This window comes from Choristoneura fumiferana, chromosome 17 (assembly GCF_025370935.1).
Source record: "Choristoneura fumiferana chromosome 17, NRCan_CFum_1, whole genome shotgun sequence".
Lineage (NCBI taxonomy): Eukaryota > Metazoa > Arthropoda > Insecta > Lepidoptera > Tortricidae > Choristoneura > Choristoneura fumiferana.
Window position 1 is genome coordinate 16,765,998 of NC_133488.1, and position 27,578 is coordinate 16,793,575.

General features: G+C 37.6%; 2 protein-coding genes and 1 long non-coding RNA gene across 5 annotated transcripts in view; 1 reads left to right on the top strand and 2 right to left on the bottom strand.

Moving 5' to 3' along the window:
• The window catches only part of LOC141436862 (uncharacterized), a 281,086-nt gene that overhangs the window by 110,359 nt on the left and 143,149 nt on the right, over positions 1 to 27,578 (top strand). The window lies entirely within an intron of this gene.
• On the bottom strand, positions 1,578 to 14,573 carry LOC141436858 (G-protein coupled receptor Mth2-like). The gene is made up of 8 exons (XM_074099940.1): positions 14,341 to 14,573; positions 13,051 to 13,198; positions 10,607 to 10,798; positions 7,869 to 7,947; positions 6,486 to 6,664; positions 5,399 to 5,567; positions 4,234 to 4,419; positions 1,578 to 2,413 (listed from the first exon to the last, which is right to left on the bottom strand). The coding sequence occupies exons 3-8, from the start codon at positions 10,794 to 10,796 to the stop codon at positions 2,284 to 2,286; spliced, it is 933 nt and encodes a 310-aa protein (XP_073956041.1). The 5' UTR covers positions 10,797 to 10,798; positions 13,051 to 13,198; positions 14,341 to 14,573; the 3' UTR covers positions 1,578 to 2,283.
• LOC141436859 (G-protein coupled receptor Mth2-like) overlaps positions 24,444 to 27,578 on the bottom strand; it is a 25,984-nt gene continuing 22,849 nt past the window's right edge. Inside the window, exon 6 of one of the 3 annotated variants that reach the window (XM_074099941.1) lies at positions 24,444 to 24,663. In XM_074099941.1, the coding sequence (XP_073956042.1) occupies positions 24,586 to 24,663 (78 nt within the window). In that variant the 3' untranslated portion in view covers positions 24,444 to 24,585. The remainder of the gene's footprint in view (positions 24,664 to 27,578) is intronic. The other 2 variants (XR_012452342.1, XR_012452340.1) reach the window with 2 other exon arrangements.

A 27,578-nucleotide genomic window follows, 5' to 3' on the forward strand; every position in this document is an offset into this window, starting at 1 on the left:
TCTCAATTTGGCTGTTTGTGACTTTGTGGTTTGTTAGCCCTGAAACATGAATTTAAAACTATCTACTTACCTACCAACCGACTGCTGTTATCACCTAGCTAACACATTCACGTTTACCCTAATAGCAGGTGATTTGCAAGATGAACTTCAAAACAATAAATACACCTAAGCATAGTAGATAAACATAGCGACGGTTGAAAAGAGAAATTGGCTAAGCGATATTTTTTGTGAAAATGTGGAGACATAGCTCAAACGACAGAGAAAAATTTACTGATTACAAACATGTAACCAAGCAAGATATAACACACTATCTTAAAAAAATTACACTTAGTCAATTTCTTCTTTCAACCGTCGCTAGGTAGGTACCTAGGTACTTAAATAAAAAACATATCAAAAACCTATAGTCCCAATTTCCGAAAGTAAGAAAAGCTTGTGCTATGGGTACTAGGTGACGGATAAAAATACTTAAATACATATTATTATTAATTAACATCTTAGAACCGCGAATAAACATTCTTATACAACAAATAAATAATTTTGAATTTGAATTGGAATTTGAATTTATTTTTCATGCAAAACGTGTGCCCCGCCCGACCGGGGATCGAACCCGGCACCTCAAGCTTCACAGTCAGGTTATTTTGATACTTTCGTGGTTAGCCACTAGCTATCCGGTCGTCAAACATGATTAAAGGACAACTCCGAATACAAAACATACAATCCATACAGTCCCAACAATTTTATATTATAACATGTGGGAAAAAAGTGACTTACAACTCCGCCGCAGGACCCCGTCACATCAAGTATGAACCTCAGTGCGTCGTATGCGAACCATTTCCTACTCTCATCCACGGAACCACCTTTTCTATTCGTTAACCGGTGGTGTTCTCTATGAAATGCGCTTCTTAGATTCTTTATCTTCTTTTTCAAAGCCCCATCTTCAACGCAGTACTTTTGAGCAAGGCCAGCAACAACACTACGTTTCTTACTATTATTTTTATAATCTGGGTTCCGAATGTCCCATAATACACTCGCTTTTTTATAGTCGTCGATGAACCGCAAATATTTTTCATTCGTCCACTCCATATCACTTATTACGGATTGACAAAAACGAATAAAATCATAACTGGACATAACCTCAAAATGTGTCGCATGTTATGTCGCGTTCGGATACAAGGTGCGGCAGTTTGCGTCATGCTGTCGCGGACGGCCGCAGCTTGACGCATGGGGTTGCCATGCCGCTCAATACTTGCGGCTTTTGTAGTTAGTAGCGACATCTAGGGGTTGCGTTGTGAACTCGGACAAAGGCAGGCAAACTAAAAAGCGTTTGAAACTATCAGAGAGCGACAACTGTAGAGCTGGTAGAGCTTAGGTCTTGAGGTGCGGATGTATCTTGTTCCCCTGTAGATGGCACTACAAACGCGGCAAAAATTGTGTTGTCCATGTTGTTAGTTGCTAGTGCAAAGCAAAATATACTTCAGTGGTACTTTTAGATGTTTGCACATGCAAATAGATACTAAAGCTAATGGAAAACGGGTAAATCAGGGATAAATAATCTCGGGATAATTCAATGAACGAGTTATAAAAAACAATTTGCTTTCTATTTATTATTTGAAACAACACATTAATGCAATAGGTATGTAAACTTACACGTACAACATTTTATTTACCTACGTTGATTTCAAACATCCAAGGTGTTAATCATCTACATGAGGTAGATTGAACATAAGTGCAATATTATTTTTTAATTTAGGTGTTTAAGTGTTTGTACTAGCCCCCTCAGGGCCGGTCGCGGTGCAGGTGCCGTCTTACTTACGGCATAATTCTTTAATAATAATAATAATCTTTAGTTATCTTTCATAATAATACAAGTAAATAAACTACACTTATTAAAAAGAACAGCTAACACAACATTACCCTGAACCAATTTACCCTGAACTAGGAAAATTCCTGTGTTTCAGGAATTGACAGCTGGGAAGCTTTTTTGTATTGAGCAGTGCCAATGAGACGAAGCGCTGGAAGGCCTCCCACTAGACGGACAGACGACATCGTGAGAGTTGCGGGTAACCTGTGGATGCAAGTGGCGAGTTGTCGTTCATTGTGACGTTCTAATATTGACGTCTTCCGGCTGATGATGATGGTGATGGTGATTATAAGAGGCAGGCAAACGAACGCGAACCGCCGATTGTGATAGATAATTTTTAATTTATCATTTTTAATCATGGGCTCGTCAGTGCTGACTTTGAGGGTCCCACATTATCAAAAGGAGCTTCCTTCAATTCCGTATTAAACTTGGGTATTGTTCTTGACGGGTTCCATGCCCATGCCTTGACTACCATGATCCCGGGCGCTGGATAGAGTTTTCGTGGATGTTGTTTGTGTGCCAGACATGGAGTGCCCGCGCAGCTGGTGGTACCTGCGTAAGAGCATAATTTATGGGCAAGAACTAACGGCGTGTGAATTGCAATGCATTCTTAGTTTTGTCTCGCATACATGATTCTTATTAAATTTTATCGAAGGATGGAAATCTTTGAAGAATTATTTTGTTGATGAAAATGCAAAATTAATTGGGTACTAATAATTACACAATTAAAGAAAAACGCTGACTAGTGTCATGTGTGATCACATTTGCATCGCTTAACGATGATGACAAGTCATTGGTACAGTTGAGTTTGTAACTTCAGAGCAAAAAATAGATCAAAAATCTGAACACGCTTACGCCGCAATAGAGTCGTGTTCACATTTTTCTGATCAAATGTTTGCTCAGAAATTCGTCGTCATATTTTAACAAAGTCATAATACGACTTTATAAAAACTACTTTCATTTGTTATGACATGATATACATACATACATATAGCTTAGAGCTAAAGTAACGTACGTTAAACGTGTAATCTAAGCAAGTTTGCAGCGATATGACGATTAATAGTGAATGATAGCGTGCCTACAACTCCACTTTAACACTGATAGGGTAAAGGCACCAGAAGTCAGCCTTTTAACGGAAATTTCAAGTTTGAACCTTTGTTATTTCTACAGGGTAGGGCAGATAATAAAATGTACTACTCAGTTTGGTTCATTATTTACTCTTGTTTTAATACAAACAATGAAATAACAAAAAAACTTCTTTGATAATTTTATATTTAATTTTAAACACAAAATAGCACTTTTTCCCAGTAATCAGTCACTAAAATCTAATAATCGGCCTCTGTGTACCCAGTAATCAGCCTAGCCACTTATTAATTAAAAAGAGATCAAAATCAACAATAATCATATTGATAATCAACAAAGTAAATAGGTACCTAATTTGGTAGTATGTAATATTCAACTTTTGTATATAAAATAGATTACTGACTTTACTCCTAATTTGGTACTTCTTCAAATAAACGGAATATAATATATGTACCTAACAAGGAACGGCTGAACACTGGCGCCGCAAAAACCTAGTAGTCAGCCTTATAAAAACATATTTCGAAATACGGCCGACTACTGGGGTTTTCTCAAAATTATGTAGGGAACGTTAAATTCCATTTGCATATTTAAATTTAACGGTTTTAATGGGCTGCTCTTGTTAAGATATGAGAGATATGTGTTTTACCCAGAAGTCAGCCTCAGCAGGCTGAGAATTGGATGTCGTATAAAAAAATAGTATCCAGTACCCAGTCCCCTAAATTTTTACGTAAATCAGAGATAATTTAGCTAAATATTGATGAAATTTAATAGATAAACTAGTAATTAACACACACAAGCAGAAAAATACTCACTTTTAACGTAATAACATAACTTTTCTTACCTTTTTCGAAAACACTAATTACTGTTGAAAAAATGGCGGACATGGCACCATAACTCACGTCGACTGACAGAACTTGTTTAAACGAGTTTAATTCTACCCGTCACCAATCACGATATGCACTGACGAATGAGGAATCAAAGCATCTTTTCAACCACTCGTGATTGGGTAATTCGAAAAATACCGCTATTTATGAGTAATTAAAGACGCAAAAGTCTGACTAGAGGATCCTGGCTGGTCACTGGTGCCTTTACCCTAATTAAAATTTTCCCACGCTGGTATCAAAACTTGGTCTACTGCGTAAGTACGAGAGATTTTATTAGCTCTGTAAAACAGGATAAAAAACACTTTTTACCTCCTTTTAAACAAACAGAAAGTACACATACGAGTAGGTATGTGAAATATTTTGATGTTAACATTATTGTAAAAATGCTACGTAGCTGTAACGAACCTCTTCTTGATGAGACATAGGATCTTCTTTTTGCACACAAAGATGACGAAGATGTAGAAGCCAGTCATGGTGTTGTAGGCATCGGTAAACCGCCATACGTTGTCAGCTTGGGGATAGAGGGCGCTGAATATCTCCAAGATCCAGTTTATTCCCATAATAGTGAAAAGTTTCACGTAGAGCAGGAATCTGAAGTAAGAAATATTGATGTTAGACGAAGATAGCTTCCAGTAACATAATTTTTTTTTTTTGGTTACGAATGTAGTTTGAGCGAATTCAAAATCTATGCATTCGGTTTATATTTGGGCTACGTAAGTTCTATCATGTCTCTAGCTTTCGATCACAGCTCAAGTGGCTCCCAATCCGCCCGCCTTCGCCATAACTCTCACATTCTCTACCTTCTTTACGGTATTCTCTTTAACCCTGCAACTCCTCACTACCTCAAAGAGAGATTTAGCTAAGTAACCTCTATTCGATGCTCTCAGAACTTTCTACTTACCGTGCCTCTTTCTAACTCCAAATTCAAAGTCAATTCTCATACTGTCCAGGCTATGCGGTTGTGGGATTCCGACGCGCACAATCTTTGTCACTCCTATCATCTATACTTAGGGAGCACTATCTGTCATCTTGTAATGATTGACTTTATCATAGTTTATTTATTTATTTATATGTTGCTGTTTATCCCACTGCCTATATTTAATTTAGACGTAATTTTTTTTATCCGACTGCCCGAAGGAGGGTTATTATCAAATAGCTGCCAAACGAGCATGCGGGCCACCTGATGCGGGTCATTAAATTTGATTTTATGTTAAATGTTTATTTTATTGGTGTTAGTTATAAAACTAAAATTATATTTTCCTATTAATTCATGCACTAACTATTGATAATTTTTGAATCTCACCAAAAAAGGTTGGTGATCACTGGGTAAGCACTAAACGTTCGCCAGCCATAGAAACAAATTCGTACATTTCCAACCATTTACGCTCCTTTTTTGGCACAGGACTCCAGTCACAATGAAAGTGCTTGGATCTAAATGACTTGTATGTATCTAAATAATCGTCACAGTCATTATTTCAGAGAAGACATTTTTGTTGGCTTTAAATATGATCTTGACCGAGAATAGTTTAAGATAGTACAATGCATATTGTCTATAATTTGGAATATTTACCGTTGCCTGTCCGTTCTTTGCTGATCTGTGATGCAGCTGTTTTCAGATTTGAGGGTCTTCTGCGTCTGTTTCTTGATCTGGTTGATTTTCCAGGCCGTCAGAATAAAGAACACCAGGTTAGCGATACAAAGAATGACGAAGGGACCGTATAAGTAGATACGGCATGTCTCTGAAAAACAAAGGATCTTTAAGGATTCTGAAGACTTAAAATGTTATTTTTTAGGGTTCCGTACTCCAAGGGGGCCATCAAGGACCTAATTACTGAGACTCCGCTGTGTGTCTGTCCGTTTGTCCGTCCGTGTCACAGAGCTCTATATCTCTTTAGCCGTAATACTGGGCGATGTATTAAATGATATGGTAAAGGATAACTCACGTCCTAAACCGAGTTTAGCTCAACATGTTTCGGGCTATTTCGTAGCCCCTCTTCTCAGGAGCACGGGACTCGGCGGCTGCCACAACACGCACTACTACGCGCCACCGCTCTGCTCGCGCGACTGCCCGACGAAACTGACACCGGCGCACAACTACCCGCTAAACTAAACTCGCTAAACTCGGTTTAAGACGTGAGTTATCCGTTACAATATCATTTAATATGAGTTTGTCTCACGGTAGTTTCATGTTCAAAGTGGGCGATGTAAAAATAAAAAGCAAAATTTAAAATGTCGTAAAAACCCACGACGATTATAAAAGTTATCCTTAATAGAAAAGGAATTCAATATTTTTTAAGAAAATCCTCCGATTAAAATTGATTATAGGTAAATATCGCGTTTTTTTTTCGACTGGATAGCAAACGAGCAAGTGGGTCTCCTGATGGTAAAAGATCACCACCGCCCATAAACATCTGCAACACCAGGGGTATTTCAGACGCGTTGCCAACCTAGAGGCCTGAGATGGGATAGGTACCTCACGTGCCAGTAGTTTCACCGGCTGTCTTGCTCTCCACGCCGAAACACAACAATGCTAGCACTGCTGTTTCGCGGAAAAAGATGAAAAAAAAGATGTTTTACTTATATTCAGAGCAGATAGAACCACTTTTTCTAGCATATAACTAAGCACTTATGCAGGCAGTCAGCAGCAAGGCACTAACCGTAAAAGTAGCACCCTTGTTCTCGCACCATGGGCATCACCAAGTACTCTGACAGATCGTTGAACTCTAGCGCAGCCAACAACACAGTCAGCGCCGTCGGGAACCCGAACGCGTAAGCTGCGTACGCGCAGAAACGCATGCGCACTGACCGATTCTCAAGTGACAGACCGCGTTTACCACTGCAATCAAGATAACCCAGAGTACCTATAACACCTTCCCACAAAACTAATAATAAGAAGAAAGCTGGCGCAGCAGCTGAAGTGGCCGAGAGCAGGATAAGATTGAAATACCAGAATCTCGGTACAGCATATAATTTCGTTGCTGTCGGTTTTGAGGCCCTATAGGTCCTTGGGGTCCTGGCGCACAAAAACTAATAAAAGAAGTGCAAAAGCGCCTGGTCGACACTACTGGAGACCAAAAAGCTAGAGAGCAGCTATCTTTCTCAACGAATTGCCATCGCCGTTCAACGAGGGAATGCTGCCAGCTTTTTGGGCACCATGCCACGGGGGGCATTTTTAGATTTAATTTAGTAAAGATTTTATGTAGGTTAGGAAAAACAGAAAACAGTAAGTAATAATTCAATTAAAATAAAACTATCCAAAACATAACATACACCTACTAGTAAATCTTTTACTTTTTTTTCTGCCGCGGCGCATGGCAAGTCTAAAGCGCTATCAGCCTCCGACCGGGCGACAGCCAAAGAGGATGGGAATTCAAAATGGTTTTTTATTCAAAATACTTGCACCTAGTGCTTACATTTTGGCGATATGTTTTATTAATTTTAGTAATGTAATGTAACTAGTTATGTTTGTTCGGGTGGAATTAATATTTCAACTTAAATTTGAAGTCTTCAACCGAATGAGCTGAAATTTTACATGCATGTAATCCGTCGACAATTCTATATTATTATGACGTAGAGCTGATCTGATGATGAAGTTAGATATTGCCCATAGGAAGTCTGTAATAAAATGACACGACCGCATCGAGTTTGTAGTCATTTGATTCGTCTTGACGTTGACGACTACTTTGGTAACTAGGGGCAAAAAGTATAGCCAAAAAAAAGCTTGTATTAGAATTTTTAACAAAAAGTTATTACCTACTGAACAATTTTTGTGTCTTGTAAATATTGTACAGAGGTGCGGAACCCTTCATGCAACGAGTCGTTCGCACTCGCACTTGGCCGATTTTTATGAATTAAGTAAAGTAAGCTAACAAAAGTTATTTCATTTTTGATAAGTTACTAAAAGAAACCTGTTCATCTGTATATGTTTATTTTTCCAATCTTCATCGGTTTTGTTCGTTTGTACTCAACATCGGCAAACATTTGGATGGGAAAAGCATGATAAGAGTATTATTTTTATATATGTTTCTTTTTGGTCTTACCTAAAAGTCCACCAAATATCAAAGCACATGACGTTGAGCCAAAAGAACGCAGAGAGCAGAGCAAAGTAGATCAAGATTGCTGAAACAAAATAAGTACCTAAGCGCAGGGGTATTTAAGGGGGGCAGGGTTTTCCTAAGCTACCTACAAATATTTAAAACCTTAAATTGTTTGCACAAGATTTAGATTTACTTAAATTTTCTATTTTTTTAATGTATAATTATTGGTACCCTAACTTTTTACGGCAAAGATGAGGTTTTTATAATCAAGAACTTGTGTAATTCGGTTAAGTACGAAACACACGGCAGTGTGTCAGGGTAACGTTAAAAAAAACGAGTGACATTGGGATCAGTAGGTATAAATATTTACAACAAACCCTTTCAGACGCTATTTACCACCGCTATTACTCTTTCCCAGTATGCTAGGAACCTGATTTTTTACTGATTAATGAGATCTATGATTTTCACAGCCCAGTACAAAAATCAAAATTGTTACATTGCAGTATCCTGAAGATATTAATTCCCGAAAATGGGAAAATGCCTTATTTTACATAGAATAACGCACCTATCAAAACCTCATTGGTAATTCCCAACAACCTACAGTCTTAAAATTCAGTGCCAAGATAGGTTTTATTGCACGAGTACAGGAATGATTCCGAAAGATAAATAAGCAAGCAATTAGATTAGCACGTAAGCCAGCGTGCCAACATGCACCCATATTATAAGTAAGCATGCATTCTTAATGCAAGTAAGCATACAATGCTAGCAAGCATACAGAAATGCAAGTAGGCAGACTGACATGCAGGTAAGAAATCATCAAAATCAGAAATCAAGCAATCAAGAGTCAAGGAAAATAGGTATAAATAATAAATTATTTATTGAATCAGGCGTTACTTTGCGGAGGTCCATATCAATGAACTAAAAGAATTTCCTTGCTCACCCGCGACCTTACGATAGCTAAGCTTATGCAAAATATGCGTGTTCTGCACTACAGTAGGAACTGCATGAACACGCATATTTTGCATAAGCTTAGCTATCGTAAGGTCGCGGGTGAGCACGGAAATTCTTTTAGTTCATAAATAATAAATTAATATTTTTTATCCTACAGAAACATTTTACAAGACGATACAATAGTATTGCGGAGCGCAATGGCATTACTAACTGCTGTTGTATTAATAGTATCGATGGTATCGATAAGTTTATCGATTTTATAGCTTGTCGTCAATGAAAAATAACGATAGTAACACGAGAAAAAATCACGTATAAATAATATTTTTGTTAAGTTCTGTTAACAGTATGGGTTAAGAAAAAATTCACACATGACACAAATAAGTTGTTTTGCATACTCTGATAATCAATTAATTGTTGCTTACCCACCATTAACCACCATTGCAATTTTCATGAAATATGGATGAAGAAACTAGCACTCCGGTAGCCTAATACTACGTAAATAATATGCGCCCGCATCGATGCAGGTTTAGTAAATGCACGCAAGTGATAAGATAATATGAAATAATAACTTTTCACCCGCGGCTTCGTCCGCGTTGAAAATAAGAACCATCGCTAGAAAACCTGGTTTCAAATAAAAAGAAACGCATTCAAATCGGTTCAACCGTTTAATAGATACGGTGCCACAGACAGACACATAGATACACATAGCGGTCAAACTTATAACACAAGAGGGCTTTTTGCGTCGGGGGTTAAAAATAGACATAGAAATTGTACCATTTTTATTCGAAACATCTGTTCCAAATGTACCTCTTTGGTTCCCAAGGAATACATCTGCCATATTATACACAATATCTATATCAGCTAGTCAGTTGGTTTAAAAAAATAATATTTATCCCGCGGGAATTTCGAAAAGTCCCTTTTTGGTGCACCTCTTTGAGTCGAAAGAAATATAATGATCTAAATATTAAAGCTCTCTCAGCTAGTCGGCTTGTAAAAACAGTACTCTTTATTCCTTATCCCGTAGAAATTTCGATAAATCTAGAAAACTGTTTTTAACTGTTTGTATTCCTACTTGCATGCCGAATTTGAAGTCTCTAATAATTATACCTACGGAGATAAGGTCGCTTTGAAGCGAAAATATAAATCCCATTTATTTCCTATCCCGTGAAAATTTCGAAAAATCCCTTCTTAGTGTACCATCAGCCAAATATGTGGTCTACCACCCTAAGGCTGATAATCGTTTGCATGTCATAAAACAAGAATGCCAATAGAGGTGTCTGTCAACTTGAAAGTTCGACTTTAGCGACATAATTCATTTGATAGGAACTTGTTTATAAATTGATAGACCACTTATTTGGCTGCAATGGTACCTCTATGACATTCAAGGTGTGTGCCAAAAAACTATGCAACTTTCCAGGATAAAACACTATCCTATGTTTTCTCCGGGTTTAAACTATCTGTATACCGAATTTCATCAAAATCGGCTCAGTAGATCCAGAGATTACTCCCTACAACCTCGCTGACTTACAAACTTAACCTCTTTATTATATGTATAGTAGTATCGATGATTGTATTCAATGTTGGCTACAAAAAATTAGATTATGGCATATGTAATGTATAGGCAAATATGACATTATAGGCATGGAATGGTAGAAGATAGATGTGACAAGCTGAAAAGAAGATACAATGGCATGTATCGAAGTAGTCCTATACTGGATACATCCAGCAGCTGTTTTATTTGTTTTATTAGGCAATGATGATGATAGAAACGAGATTGAGTCAATACTTACTGAACCCAAGGCAGACGTTGGCGGTGACGTTGTTTGCAGTTTTCATGATCTGCGCGGTGGAGAGAAAGGCAAATCCAACGCACAAGCAAGCGAGGTAGACCATCAGCACACATCCGTGTAGGTTCTGAAGCTCTGGTACCCACGCGTACACTGCTATTGTTATGATAAAGAACACACAGGAAATCAGCATGCCTGCAACAATTTAGTATTATTTTGTCATTCGGTAGCTTACGATCACGGAGTTCCATCAAATTCGTCGTAGACTTTGTTAATAGCAAGTGCAGGTGAGAAATGCAGGTGTCAAAGTGATCACTAAAAACATGGTGTAAACGGTCGCGCTGTTAAGTGTAAGTGCGAAGTAAAGTGAATAGACACACACAGTCTGCAGGGCTACTACAAAACCCGAAACTCGAAGTTTGTGTCATGCGGTCCCTCTGACACTTATACTATTTAATACGAGAGCGAGAGGGACGGTACGATACGAACTTCGAGTTTCGAGTTTCGTAGTAGCCCAGCAGGTGTGTCAATGTCAGTTGACTTAGAGGACTCTAGGCGAATAACGCATGTTCATTCCTTTCTAAGCAGTTAATTTTGATAGCGGAGCGAAGTTAATTTTTAGGGTTCCGGGGCCAAAATGGCAAAAGCGGAACCCTGCTTATAGCTTCGGCATGTCTGTCAGTCTGTCCGTCCGTCCGCGGCTTTGCTCAGGGACTATCAATGCTAGAAAGCTGTAATTTTGCACGGATATATATGTAAACTATGCCGACAAAATGGTACAATAAAAAATTTAAAAAAATATTTTTTTGGGGTTCCTCCCATAGACGTAAATTGGGGGTGATTTTTTGAAAAATTCAAGATGTAGTAAGTGTAACAAACTTTAATGGAAAACTGTAACGGTTAAGTTTGCTTGAGAATTATTAGTAGTTTAAGAGTAAATAGCAGCTTAAGGTATAATAAACTATACTTAAACTATGGAAGATTCCGTATAAAATACGAAATCCTTAGAAAAATATTACTTAATATTTTCGTAATGGCTACGGAACCCTATTTCGGGCGTGTCCGGCTCTTGGCCGGTTTCTATTATTTCAGATTCCTTAACTCTAAATGATATTTTACAATAGGTACATAAGGTAAATCTGTTTTAATTACATTAAATTTTGCGTTGATTGTTTAGTCGTAACACGTTTCTAACTCAGATATATAGCGCATATAATAAAGTTAGTTAGAAACGTGACACGTGAAATAGTAGATTGTACAACAAGAGCATAAAACGAGCCAATTACCCAAGACGGTTATATAGCCATCCGAGCCGACGGTGAGGGTGAATAGACACGCCGAGGGGAAAATGGGTTTAATGCTCGAGTTTTACATTCTGCTTTTCACTTGGAAATGAAAAAGCAACAGTGGAAAAAATTGTTCACTTACCTACCATGTAACTTTTTTCATACATTGGTTTACATAATTATAAATTTTTAGTTTGATTGATTGATATATTTTGATTGGTTTGACGGATTTTTAATTTTATATAAATTAAAAATTGTAAGAAAATATAAGTACCTATATAGAAACTTTTTTGTTTGTAGCTGTTGACACCTGATTGCCTTGGTCTTAGTTAAACGAAGATTTTACTTTATGCAGAAGAGTAAGCATAAACAGTCATTTTATGTCGCCTAGATCTAGGATTATCGTCTCTGTGACCTAATTTTTTTATAGACTTTTTTACTTACCTTACCTAGACGTGGTTCACCAGCTTTGTTATTTTGGATATTATTTCTAAATTCCTAAGATGATTTTTTTCAATGACCTTGTACTTAATAAAGTACCTACATTGGCTTCTCAAGCAGAGGATCGTGGGATTCATACGTGCGAAATTACACTTAAAATCTGCCACGAGCTTTACGGTAAAGGAAAAAATTCGTGAGGAAACCTACACAAACCAGCGAAGCAATTAAATGGTGTGTATGAAGTTTTCAATCCGCACTGGGCCCGGGTGGGGGCAACGGCCCAAGCCCTCTCATTCTGAGAGGAGGCCTCTGCCCAGCAGTAGGACGTATATAGGCTGGGATGATGAAGTACATACGGCCGTTTTTCTTAGTGTTAATTAGTCCTTTATAAAGTACGCGAGGGCCCACGAGGATATGTACGAAGTTTACGAGCATGAGAAGTGAAAAACCAATTTTATTATCAGGAAGGAAATAAGCGTACAGTCACCAGCATTTATATCTGCCACAGCGGAGCTTGCAAAAATATCTGACACGTTCATCCGGCTCTAGAAATATCAGATGTCGTATCAGATATTTTTGCACGCTTCCTGTGTCAGATATGGTGCTGGTGACTGTACTTACCTATTGAAAACGATATCCCTAATTAAAGTCTCCAAAGCTATAAGCTTTTAAAAACCTATATGACAGGGGCTAATATTTAAAAGACATTGTGTTACTCACCAAGGCAACTAGTATAATAATCTTTCTCTGGCCGGGATAATAGATTTGCAGAAACGGAACAGATGAAGACATCGAGCCTAGTGATGTCCTTCTTGGTCTCCGGGTCCTGAGTGATGAAGGTGTCGATGCAGTACCGGAGCGGGTTGGACTTCATTCATGCACATAGGAACATTTTACAAATGTAGGCAGCCAAAATTAATTTTACCTACATTTTATGTGTTATTTTATAAATATTATGATTTATTATTATTATTTTGTATAATTAGCATTCTGTACTAGTTAAAATGAAAGTAACTATTTTAAGTAGGTACCTAAGTAGATACAAATAATCTACTTAACTATATACATATAAAATTCAAAGTCCTGACTGGATGACTGATATATCAATGCACAGCCCGAAACACTGAAGCTAAGATTTAAAATTTGGCAAACTTTGTACCTTGAATGTCACAGCATATCTAGCTAGATGACAAAGACTGTGTTGATATATTATTATGGCAGATGTACTATTCTTTGGGAACCAAAGAGGAGCACTTAGGCCCACTTGCAGTAAACACATAAATCTCGAGTTAGAGTTAAGCTCAGTTTAGTAGTGTCAAAATGTATGGAACTGTCAAGCTTAAGCCTGGATTAACTACTAAATCTAGATTTATTTTTTCCTACAAGCCTTAGAACCGATTTTTCAAAGTCTCATGGAATAAGGAATAAAAGTTGATTTATAAATACTGAAATAAGGAGACGTGATAACTTGGAAGAGATTTTTTGCAATAAAAATATTAAAATTTCTCTGACAATTTGTTCGTTTGTTTTCACGGGTAATGCACTTGCCTATTTTCGATATAGACGAATGAGACTATACTTAGTTAGTGCCACAAGATCTGAGGCCACGCACACAAGAACATGTGTAATAACAGCAGGATTTTGACATTTACTCATTCATTTCATTCATTCTCCTTTTGTGCAATCAGTTCGTTTTGTAGCTGTGTGTATAATCAATCAACGAGAATGAAGTTGCTGGCGGAAAGCCTAATACTTATGGCGTGCTCAAGTGGCCGCACTGTGTGAGGATCTTCTCTAAGAAGATTGGCTACGTAAGCCACTTTCGAGCGCATGAGCGACACCGACGGGGTTGAAGCTGTTACCATGGCCGAAATCGGCCGGATCAGATTATCATCATCACCATGATCAAAATGTTCAAGTATCGCTTAGATAAGCTTACTTTGTTAAGTTCTAGTCTAGAAAGCTTTCAACGGGCTTAAGAATGCTGCTTAATAATCTTAGAGATCTTACCTGTAAGTAATGTAGATTTTTAGATAACTGTGACACTTCCGCCCTAACAGCGTCTTCGCACACCTTGCCAAAATACAAATGAAACCTCGACACGTCGATTCCCTTCAGTTCTTCATAGTCATCCCGCACCGGTGGATCAAAAGAATTGTTCACATTAACGCAGCGTTCCTGGTCTACATACCCTTGCCCACGTGGGCAACACTTTCTAATACAGATTTTTTTTCCACAAATACATCCCCTTTTCGTTTCAGTCTTCTTGTCGAAGAAGTATTCGTGTAACGTATATATTTGTCCGCTGAAGATTATGTCACCGTTGTATAAATGTGTTCCTTGTGATATATCTATACTAGTATTATAATCACAGTGTCGAATGGGTTCGGAGAGCACATGAGCTGCAAAACCAACCATCAGGAGACTTATTCTGAACATGATCACGGCACTGGTGACGCGGAACTTTCAGCTGTTTTTATATTTCTCAAATTAAAGCGTTGAGGTAATGTTAATGTCAGTTTTAATTTTTCATTAACTATTTAACGGGGTTCGCAGTGATGTCTGCAGGTAGACAACCGGTCGCGCAATGAACTGCGATGAGCGTGGTTACTCAGGCAGGGAATGCAGTGGCAAAGCGGTTTGGATCGAGTCTATTTAAGTCTTAAATTAATACGTTAACATTAACTAGAACTCCGTGTTAATATCGCGTCGAAGCCCAAAGGAAGGGTTATGTTTTTGACCTGTATGTATGTATGTCTGCTCGTAACTAGTCTACGACACAACCAATTTATATACTTATTTTGGGCCAAAATTTTTGGGTGACATGTATCGATACACACATAAATTAAAATACCTGAGCGACCGAGCATCGCTCGGGCTAAAACTCGTTAAGAAGCGTTTTCCCAGAGATCAGACCAAGCTAAATCGACTTTTCATCCCCGAAAACCCCTACATACCTACCAAATTTCATCAATTTCAAAGAAAATTAATGTAAGTATGTTACGAAGTATTAAATCGTAAATCTATCATTTCTCCTGTAATACTGTACCTAGTGATACTCGTGTGAGGCTTTGTACATAGGTTATTATGTTTACAAGAATTGCTCGTTTAAAAGTATAATATAGCTAACTGAACAGTCGAGATAGGTCGAGACCCAATAAAAATCGTGATTCGCTCAAAAATTCCCAGTAACGGGTCCCGACTGTCAGCTCGCTATATTGCTCCATGCTGTATTTAAAAAAAAACCGTTATTTAGATACTGCCTAGCCTATTGCTTTAAGACGCTCCGGCTTCTTACGTCAAAGTCGTAAAATGTCCAGGTGCCCAGGTCGTAGAATGTCCAGGTAGTACAATGTCAAGATCGTAAAATAACCAGATAGTAGAACGTCAAGGTCGTAAAATAACCAGGTAGTAGAATGTCAAGGTCGTAAAATAACCAAGTAGTAGAATGTCAAGGTCGTAAAATAACCAAGTAGTAGAATGTCAAGATCGTAACATAACCAAGTAGTAGAATGTCAAGATCGTAACATAACCAGGTAGTTAAATGCCAGGTTGTAAATTGATATTAATAGTACATAGTACGATTTTTTTTAACAATAAAGTAAACCCAACTTTGTATACCGAAATTTATCTAAATCGGAAGGAATAATGGGGAAGTTTTTTTGGATCGGCATGGCAATCATTCAATCAATTGCATGGCTGTGTGCGGTCCAGATTTAAAATTTTATTACTCCTACGCTAATTTTCCGGGTACCTACATGCGTCAAACGAGTTTTGAGAAATAGTTCGTTGTATGTACTATCAGAGTTAAATAAAAAATCTGTTTATATATAGAACCGAGTAATTCCTCTGCCCAAAATTATATTATTAAGTCATTTGTATCAGTATGTGATACTAGAAAAAAATCTAAAACTTTTGTCAAATATGAGAATATTTTTTATATGATAATTCCTTTTTTGACGCTTATTTTCATCGGAAAATTGCTCTGTCATTTTTTTCTTCTTATATAATCTTAGAATGTAATTTGGCGTAGTGGGCAAGAAAATCCAAAAAAAAATGCATCCTACCCAAATTTATGTAATTTAGAACTATTAAAAACTGAGAGTCGAAAATTTCCCAGCCTGATTTCTTTTTAAATATATACTAAGTAGTCACCTACACTAAAATCCAAAATATAAAAAAACTTGGTTTTTGAGTTATTGCCGAAAAACTGCGCTTCTCAACAAAAGGACGTACCTAAGTGCCGTGAAGATACGCTCTTTTTCTGGTAATAGATTTTAAGACTGTAGTAAGTGTTTTAATTGTGTTATAATATAACGCACATAATGTTACTTGATTTTTTTTCGTAATGGCTACGGAACCCTATCTTGGGCGTGTCCGACACGCTCTTGGCCGGTTTTTAATACTTAGAAATTCCACGATTAGGACTGTCCGAGACAGACATTAGTAAAGATTGGACATTTTACTACTTTGACATTTCGCGATTTGGACAGTCCGAGACATAGACATTAGTAAAGATTGACATTTTACTACTTTGACATTTCGCGATTTGGACCACCCGAGACTTGGACGTGGCACGACTTAGACGATGTAAGACATGGACCTCTTACGATGTGGACGCAATTTCGACACTGGACATTTTACGACTTTGACGTAAGACCGGAGCGCTGATGGCTTACAATACGCTTAAGAATAACATATATGTTCTCGTGTCTTGGGTGTTTAATATGTATTTAAGTATGTATCTATCTATATAATTATATTTATCCGTTGCTTAGTACCCATAACACAAGCTTTGCTAAGCTTACTTTGGGACTAGGTTAATTGGTGTGAATTGTCCCGTGATATTTATTTTTATTTATTTATTTTATTTATTTATTTTAAGCGTGTATCTATCGAATTATTCGATTTCAATGGTGTAGTTATCCACATTACATTTGTGCTGTGTAATAAAAATTAAAGTTTGTATGGTAATTGGGGGGCACCTAACATTCCCTTTGTTTTTTAATGCTAGAAACTACTATTATACTCGTATTTTAGTGTATAACGATTTTAATGCACCCTATTCGCTGGGTTAAAAACTAGGTACGCCATTGACAAGTGGAGACTAAATAAAAATCAATTACTTAAGTCGTATTTTTTTTATTTCATGCAGTGAATTATTGCAAGGCACATGAACTTAAAATATTATACACATACAACATTCAATTTTGTTTTTATTTTAAACATCAAGGATAATCATAAGATAGGTACCTATTTAAATAAACAAAGTGAGCTACATGAGGTAGATTTATTATTTCAGTGCCTTTATAAATGTAAGTGTTTACATACTATCCCATATTTTCATTAGTTGCGTCAATCAACTTTTTCTTATATATGAATTTGTTATTTTTAAAGTACTTTTTTAATTAAGTTAATGGTATCCATGTATGGACTAATATTTTTTTTTATAAACGCACATTTCTTATAACTCGTTAATACTAAGTATCGTTACAATATACACTTAATTTAAATCGTAAATATCAGAATATCGTTTTAGCTTACAATACGGTCGGCCAGGGGACACACCACTATTTTTCACACGAATACCTATCCTAAATTCACTGGGCAACCATAAATAACAATAGTCTTAATTGATTTATTATAACATTAGGTACATTCAATTATAAAAAATATTTTCGGAAAAATGCTCAACGTTTCGGGAAAACCGCTCAACGTTTTAAACGTATTCAAATTTTTAAAAACGTTTCGTAAGCGTCGAATTATCCGCGACAAGAAATAATTTATTATCCCAGTTACACCATAAAAGTGCTTAAGTATGTATAGCCGCCATCAGATATTTCGGAGCGGCCAAGGTGATCAAAAATATCGATACATGAACTCTAATACCAAGAGCGTTTATACCTGCTGAGCTGGCAACATTGCATTTTTGTTAGTTTTTCTCGATTATTCCATAAAAATTGAATGAAAATTAAAAATGTTGTCTGATAGAACTCTTCTTAAGCATCAGTGATAAGCATTAGTTCATTTTGGAGTAGACACATTAACTTATATTTATATTAAGAAGAGTTCTATCAGACCACATTGTTAATTTTCATTCGACGACCAGATGGCCTAGTGGTTAGAGAACCTGACTACGAAGCTTGAGATCCCGGGTTCGATTCCCGTGTCGGGGCAGATATTTGTATGAAAAATACGAATGTTTGTTCTCGGGTCTTGGGTGTTTAATATGTATTTAAGTATGTATCTATCTATATAATTATATTTATCCGTTGCTTAGTACCCATAACACAAGCTTTGCTAAGCTTACTTTGGGTCTAGGTTAATTGGTGTGAATTGTCCCGTGATATTTATTTATTTATATTTATTCAATTTTTATGCAATAATCGAGAAAAGATAAGAAAACTGCAACGTTGCCAGCTCAGCAGGTATAAACGCTCTTAATAATAAAGTGCATGTGCCGATATTTTTGACAACTTTAGCCGCTCCGAAATATCTGATGGTGACTGTATAATAAATATCAGGAATAATCATTACGACATTAAAATTTGTAAGACACATTTTAATAGACGTTTAAGTTTTAACTGTTTATTACAAAAATTAAGTGTCCTATGTATATCGGGATAGGCGTAGGTGTGCTGTGTATCAGTAACAGCATTTTAAGAACACATTCATGAGTTTCAAACAAATGTAAAAAAATACGTCTATATTTAATTTGAAAAACTTAAATTTATCCGTGTTCCCCGAACATAACCATCTTACATACGAGGGCGGGTTGATAAGTTTCCGAAACGGCACATAAATAAAACAATATATATAAATATAATGTTTTATTTTTCAACGTAGGTACTTTCTAAGTCCACGCACTCAGCCCAACGTTTCTTCAAGGCTATTATCCCATTTAGAAAGAATGATTCATCAAATCGCCATGCTTGTTTGCCATCCAGTCAAATAAAAAAAAGTCCCTCAAAATACACATTTACAGCTTCAATGACTTCAGTGTTCGAGGAATATTTTTGTCCACCTAGCCACTTTTTAAGATTTGGGAACAGTGGAAGTCGCAAGGGGCCAAATCTGGCGAATATGGGGGATGGGGTAACAATTCGAAGTGCAACTCTTCGATTTTGGCCATTGCGACTTTAGCCGTGTGAACAAGGGCGTTGTCTTGGTGCAGTAAAATTTTCTTCTTATTCAAGTGAGGCCTTTTCTCTTTTATTGTGTCACTGAAATTTTGTAGCAGATCAGTTTATCGTTCTTCCTTTGGAATTCCAGAATACGGTCGGCATTTTACCGGCTGCCAAATCGCTTTTGCCTTCTTTGGGGCGGGCTCACTCATTCGTCCACTGCCTAGATTGTTCATTTGTCTCCGGCGCGTAGTGGTGGATCCACGTCTCGTCAACTTTTACGTCGACGTAAAACTCGTTAGGATTACGGCTGTACTTCTCCAAACATTCCTGCGAAACATCCTTGCGTTGTTGTTTTTGCTCGTCTGTCAACAGACACGGCGCCCAACGAGCACAAAGCTTGTTCATTTCCAAATGTTGGTGCAAAATGTTAAAAACACGTACTTTTTAAATGTTTACCATCTCCGCTATTTCACCAACTTCACACGGCGATCGTCTAATACGTTTTATTTTATTTTATTGATCCTTTCTCGAGTCGATACCTCTTTGGGCCGTCCGCTGCGTGGAGCATCTTTACAGCTCTGCCGACCGCGTCTGACCTCGGTAACCAAGTGTGAACTGTGTTTAAAGATGGCGAAGAAGACCCAAAACGCAGTCCAGTTTGGTTTTTATCTGAGTTTCGGTTTTGTCTTTCAAAAATACAACTTAATCATAGCACTCACTTCAGAATTTTCCATTTTCACGAAAATGAAAACAGCTTTTCTTTGGATCGCTATTATAAATTATTACTTTTATGTTAATAACTGAATATTACCTCCTTATTTACGTAAAAGTCAGGTGATTAGAATGACATTATTATTATTTTTATTATTTTTAAATCTTTCATTTCGGAAACTTATCAACCCGCCCTCGTAACCAGCACTGGTAGAGCCCAATTATTTCCGAACTTAAGTAATTAAATCTTGGTGCTTCACCGGCCTGTACCGCTCGCTCGCTCGCTCGGCTCGCGCGTTATTAAAGTACTATTATACACTATAAACTGTGTATGAGCTCACCCATACACCACGGAGTAAATACCGAACGATGAAACGGACCATTGAATGAACGTACCCTTAAGGTTCCAAGAAATTTGCTTATATTATGCTTAGTTACATACTATAGACGTAGTTGTACCTATTAATATATTTTCATATTCCCGCATATCATAAATACTGGCTTTCACCCGCAGCTTCGCTCGCGTGAACCATAAACATTTAAAAGAAGCAAGCAATTAAGCAAGCATGCAAGAAATAAAGCAAGTGAAAGCAAGCATGCATTCAAGGCTGCATTCAAGAATGCAAGCAAGCATGCAAGCAAGCATACTCCCAAAGGTGCAAGCAATAATGCAGAGTACCTATAGTCCGCCAGTGGTGGTAGTGAAAATCGGTTATTTCACTTCAAACGCGTTAATCATTAGATACAGCGGTTGAATTGAGATTCCGGGATTTTACAAAATTCCCGTGGGAATCCCCGAAAATTACATCATGGTTTTCATTGACTTTGCATTAAAAACAACCATCCCCAATTTACTCAATCAATCACTCACTCACAAACTTTTGCATTTATATTATTAGTAGGATAGTAGGATGATCTAAACATCGACAAAACCGCCATAGACACCTTAAGTCATACGAACGGTATCAACACATGGCTACAACACAACGACCGAGTTCTAACGGTCGATTCACAAGCACGAATGAATTGCTTGAGTGAATGGTGATGTATATGTGTGCGCATCACAAAATGTTATTTTTTTTACATAAAATGGCCCGTGATTGACCCCTATCTCACCTAATGAAAAGTGCAGATGAGGCAAAAGGTGTACCTCACTGATTCAGTAACAGCCTATTCACTCTAGCCTTGAAGAGCCCTACTAGGTTGTATTTATCCGGAAATACAGACTATGGAAGTGAATTCCAATGAGGGCTATCGCGCATGAATTCGCCATTAGAGGCGCTAGTGTAGCGTGAGGTCTCCGAAATGTCAAATCTCATAATTTTTGGGTGAGATACGCGGTTTTATTTATAATTAGAATAATTTTGTGAATATTTTGCAATATCTGAAATTAATTATGGCAAATATGCGTTCCGGGCCAATGAATGTCTGTGTTTTGAGACAGTTTTGTCTTTCGGAAACCTTTGTCCTCCCTTTTTTCCGAAACAAAACGGTGACTATGCAGCAATGTGGCATGCTCGATATTTTTATGGTACAGTTTTAAGGTGTATTGAATATGATTTTAATCTAAACTTTGTTTTCACGCCCGTAATAACAGACTTTGAAAGCTATACCTACTTAAAAACCTCACGCAACAGTGCACCATCTAGTGAGACAAAAAACGATAGCCCTCATTCCTTAGCAGTTCGCATTAAATATGAAAGATGAGAGCAAACCGCTAAAGAGGTGAAGTCTGATTTAATTAAACAAAGTGACTATCGTGTTATAAGAAATACTTGTTTAGAAAATATTAGGAGGCTCCTCCTGCGTACGAACGACACTCACACAGTGACAAGTTACCGCTAGTTTCGTGCCAGGCGCTGTACTACAAAGTGCAAAATTCAAACTTCGTATCTTGCCGTCCCGTTGACGCTTATAATATTTAATACGAGAGTGAGAAGGACGGTATACGACACGAACTTCGATTTTCGAATTTCGTAGTAACTCCCCTACTCTTGTGAATCGACATTAGGCGATCGGTCAATTACATTAAAAGAAATACTTATTTCTAAAATTTTAAGTAATGAGATCATTTATATTGTATAATTTCAAATAATACCCTACTTAAGTACATAAAGTTCCTAATTTATAAGTAAAGTCATGGACACATGAATTTTTTTGGTAAGTAAGTGTTTTAATTCTAAATGAGTAAACCTAAGTCTTATTTAATTTAGGTAAAATTATTTTTTCCTTAACGAGTCATTTTAAGAGCTAATCCGAATCACAAAAACTAACCAGCCATTTTAATATAATCCGAGTTTTTGCTTCACCTTGTTCTAGTAAAAAATGGTAGTAGCAAGTTACTTATAGTTAGCTAATTATACGCAAATTTTGTTTTGACATTGCTTTAAGATTGAACTAGTTGTTTAACAGTGCATTATACTACAGAGTGTATAAACATAGCGTATATTATCATTTAGTATGATAACTCGCCCCTTCCAGACAAGGCAAATGCGTGGTGAAGTGCGGGGCAACCTCCCCTCCCAAAAAGCTAATTCATTGGCCCCGCAAAAGTGCACAGACTATCAGAAATTATTATGCTATGTGCCCTTAATGTAAGTTTTCGGTTACAAAATACGTCTCGATCGCGTTCGCGTTAAAATGTCAATTTGTATGGAAACACGAACATCGCAAACGTTCCGCTAGAGGCGCTGTTCGTGTTTCCATATAAATTGAGATTTTAACGCGATCGCGATCGAGACGTATTTTGTAACTGAAAACTTACACTAAGGGTAATGGTTATATTAAGACTTTGAAAGTTTACACGAGAAGGGAGAGAAAGAAAAAGGCAGAAAGAGAGAGAGAGAGAGAAGACACGAGCATGAAGGCATAAGTAAATATGTAATGGTACGCTTCTATTAGAGATAGAGCGGAGACATGCAGAATAAACTAATAACATTAAAGGAATTGCATATGGTTTAGTTCGTTCTGATACCTCCAATTTATCTCCAGCCATCTTGTTCATAAACGAAAGATACGTTTTGTCTTTATGTATCACTTTGACATTTGCCTTAATCAAATAGAGACAAAGCTTTATTATCTAATAAAGACATGCATCTTTTTAGGAATAAGGGGGTAGTTCTCCCTCCCAACTCCTGCAATTAAGCTATTCAACATTTAATTTACTATTAATCGACTATTTCTAACACTTGCTTTGTTTTAACATTCGAAGCACTTATCGAATCAAGTAAAGTGACTGCACGGGCAAGCAAGGTCCGTCTGTGGCGTGACATGTTATGTATTGAGAACATAAAAAATTGATCAAAACAATTTTTTAATCATCACAAAATATCTCCCAGTATAGAGCTTGTAGCATAATAACAAAAATATAAGTTTTTTAATGATTCACGGCCATTTCAATAACAATATGTTGTTTTGCTGGCACTTCACTTGGCATGTTCACTGAAATATTTGCGTGTACGAAAGAGATGTAATATTTAATTTATGCCATGAGCAATGGAGTGGAGATACGGGAGATTTCAATAGCGCAACGCGTAAACACAACACACAAAGTGAAGTGCCACCATTACGGGACGACATCTACTCGCAAACTCATCAGTCTACTTACCAGCATCGAAATATCGTAAATTTGTTAGGCACTTGTCCCACCGCCGATGAGCGAGAAGCGAATAGAGCGAGTAACTAGAAACGAGTGGGCGAGCAGCGAGAAGCGAGTGTAGTTTTGTCGCTCGGCTGTAAGCGAGTGTTCGCGTGCGACGGGCGATTACTCGATCCATCGACTCGCTCGTGCGGGGCGGCGCCAAGCTGACATCGCTGAGCGAGTATCTATAGCTCAGCGAGTTTTATAGCTCTTGTCGCTGCGACAAAAGATGTAAGAGCGAGTTCTCGCCGCCAGTGTGAACAGCCAGCGATCAACTATTAATATATGTGGTCTCTTTTACTACACAGGATCTTATATCTTTTTGTTCGTTTCTTGAGCGAGAAAATAGTCGATAGCCAATCGTTTCCTCGCTGGCGGTGAGACAAGTGCCTTAAAGGTAATCACGCTCTCACATCCCGTAACAACATACTTATATCAAGCGAGAATAGTTTTCCATTAATAAAATATACTCTCTGTTCCTTTACTCCAACTCTCTCATGTCTTCTACATTCAATTTCCAAATTCAGAAATGGTCTTACAAGTTTAACTAATTTCATATCTATAAATAAAACGTTGCTTTTACTCAACATCACATCCTTAATTGACTGCTAGCAACATAGCGTGTACCAGGTAGCGGTGGACCTGTGGTACTATATTTTTAATTTAGCATTTCAAAGCACGGACCCGTCAGTGATGACTTAGAGTCCCGCACCATCAAAGGAGCCTGCAATTTCGAATTAAACTTGGGTTTTGTTCTTGACGGATTCCATGCGGTAGTCATCCCGGGTGCTGGACAGAGTTCTCGTGGACGTCGTTTGCGTACGAGACATGGGGTGCCCGCACAGCTGGTGGTACCTGCGCAAGACCATAATTGAGTAACGATACAGACAGCGAAAAGATGGGAAAGCACTTTTGCAAAAGGCGTATAGCTGATTAGATATGGCTAGACGTGTTGTGACGCGCCAGAACGGTATCGCTGTTATACGTTTAGAACTGTTAGCATTATTTATCAGACACGCTCTAACGTGACGGCTTCGATTTTGTCACATCAGAAGCCATTCCGATAACAGTTGACTGCATTGTCTAACTCCCGGACGCTCGCAATCACATGCACTATCACTTTCTTCCCACATGCTGTTACGTGTAACAGAAGGATATGGTGAAAATGATTGTGCGTTCGAGTGTGTTAGACAATAAGGCCTCTGAGGGGCTACTACGAAATTTGAAAATCGAAGTTGGTATCGTACCGTCCTCTCACTCTCGTTTTAAATAATATAAGCGTCAGCGGGATGGCAAGACACGAAGTCCGAATTTTGCACTTCGTAGTAAACCGGCTCACAGGCTCGTGCTCAGGCTTGGGGGGTGTTTCTCTAAACGAACCAACATCAAGATCCTTGACTCCGTAGCATGCACACGACCGAATGGGTCTTGTCTGCCCAGTGCAGCGATAGCTCTGCAGACGAGGTTTGTTTAGAGAAACACACACTGCATGTGCTCTGTCTTGACAACTATAATGATCTAAAATATCATCAGATACGATCGTCCAAATGTACTTATGATTGTAACGTAGTGTTATGACAATAACGCGACAAACATGAATCGACAAGCGTTGGAGCGGATCAGGGCGGCTACTACGAAATTCGAAAATCGAAGTTCATATCCGTACCGTCCCTCTCACTCTAGTATTAAATAATATTAGCATCAGCGGGATGGCAAGATACAAAGTTCGAATTTTACACTTCGTTGTATAGGGCCAGAACACATCACATCAGACAAATATAGATCCTAGTTAAAAGGCAGCTCTTCATGTTAGCTAGAATCATGGTCTAATACAGAGTTCTATAATAGTACTGTCAATGGAACTAGTGGGAACACACCATAATACGAGTAACACTGAGACTGTATATGTCTGTAGCCTGCACATTTTTGTGCGAGTATTGTAGCTGTTTGTGTCAGTATTATGGTCATTAGTACCAATATTGACAAAGCAAAGCGTGCATAAACATCAGAAGACTCTATTCTAGGACCGGTGTCAAATATTTTGTGTCAGATAAGTTCAGATATTTTTGCATGCTCCGCTATGGCAGATATTAATGCAGGCGACTGAATACCGGGTGTGGCTGTAATACGAGCAAATAATTAAAACATAGATCATACTCGTCAAAATGAACAACATTAGTTCAGCGACTTTTAAAATAATTGTTTTTTTTTTTACACATTAAAGTTTATTCGAAGAAGCAATGTAAAGCAAAATGGTTGATGTTTGTTAGGTGACAGGCGACGTCAGTTACTGTTGTTACTGTTGTGTGTGTTTTAGGATGGCGTACATTGATTACAGTATTTAATTTGTATGAAAAAGGGAAATCTAAACAATCCATTATTTTTTAAAGTCGCTGAACTAATGTTGTTTAGTTTGACGAGTACGATCTATGTTTTAATTATTTGCTCAATATGACAGGCCACACCCGGTATAAGTAACACTTCATACAAATGTAACGAAGCCAACGATCTCTTCTCTTCTAAGTCGTTACACTCTTGACAGTGTAGTCGTTGTTGGTTGAGGATCTGAAGGTTTAAACTTGATGACTTCTTTATAAAAATATTGTGGTGGTTTCTGGTGTTTGTCTTCCACGCCGCAGTGCTGGAGTCAGAGTTTGTAGTTGGCATTTAAGAGTTGCTAGTCACTCTCACTTCAGTGTTATTTCCGAAGCTACAAGCTACAATTTACAAGCGGTAGTCTTTGTTTGACAGTATACATTGAAAAGAGACTACCGTTTGTAATTGGAACTTGTAGCTTCGTGAAATGGGATGCTGGTCCCTGAGTTACATTTACAACACCAAAAAGAAATTAAGCATCCTATTTAAAATCGGACGGCAGGGACTACGGTACCATACGAGCTACTTGCGCGAAAATGTGCGAGCTACTGACTGACAAAATGTGTATTCTCAGATTTATAGTGAGCACATGTCACTGGTCCATGTGTTGCCATCTTATTTTAACGTACTAGATTCAGTTGAAGATATTAGCCAACGTGAACACCTGTCAGTATTCGTGAATTAGTAACACCACTCTAATGTGCGTTTGCTATACGTGTTTTCGGTTATTGACAAACTCAAGCTACTCAAGTGCAAATAAATCACTTCTAGGTAATGTTTATTCAGTCTATGAGTGCAACCTAAAATTTTGCTATTCCATTTGTCAATTGTTTTCAATTTTATATACATAAATGTTCAATGAGACAGAAATTTAAATGTGGCACACGGCACGGCCTATCCACCCTCAATTGTTTTCTTGCCCGCTCAGTAATAATGTGTATCCGCTAATTGTCCAATCTCCCGCCTGTGTCGTACATTTAATAAGATATGTCAGAATGTGACATATTTTCAATGTCAATAAACATTTAATCCACTGTGACGTTAGTTTTAGATACTTAGTTAGTTTATTTTACCAATAATGTAGTATTTAACTTATTTCATCTTGCATGCTCCTTTAGCCACATAAATGATTGTTTGGGACAGTTTGTAGTTAAGTTACAAAACTTTGATTGTGTAGTATAAATGTGTCAATTACAATAGTATGTTTGTATTTGTATCTGTTCCTAATAAATAAATACTACACTACAACTAAATAAATACTACTACTAGCTAAATGCCTTACACGTAACATCAGCGCTCTGGTTCCATACCTCAGCATTGCTGTGCTGCCAGCCTTTCGGCTTTAAGTAATACGTAAGTGTATACCTACTTGTTGTATAACCATTTTCTTTACT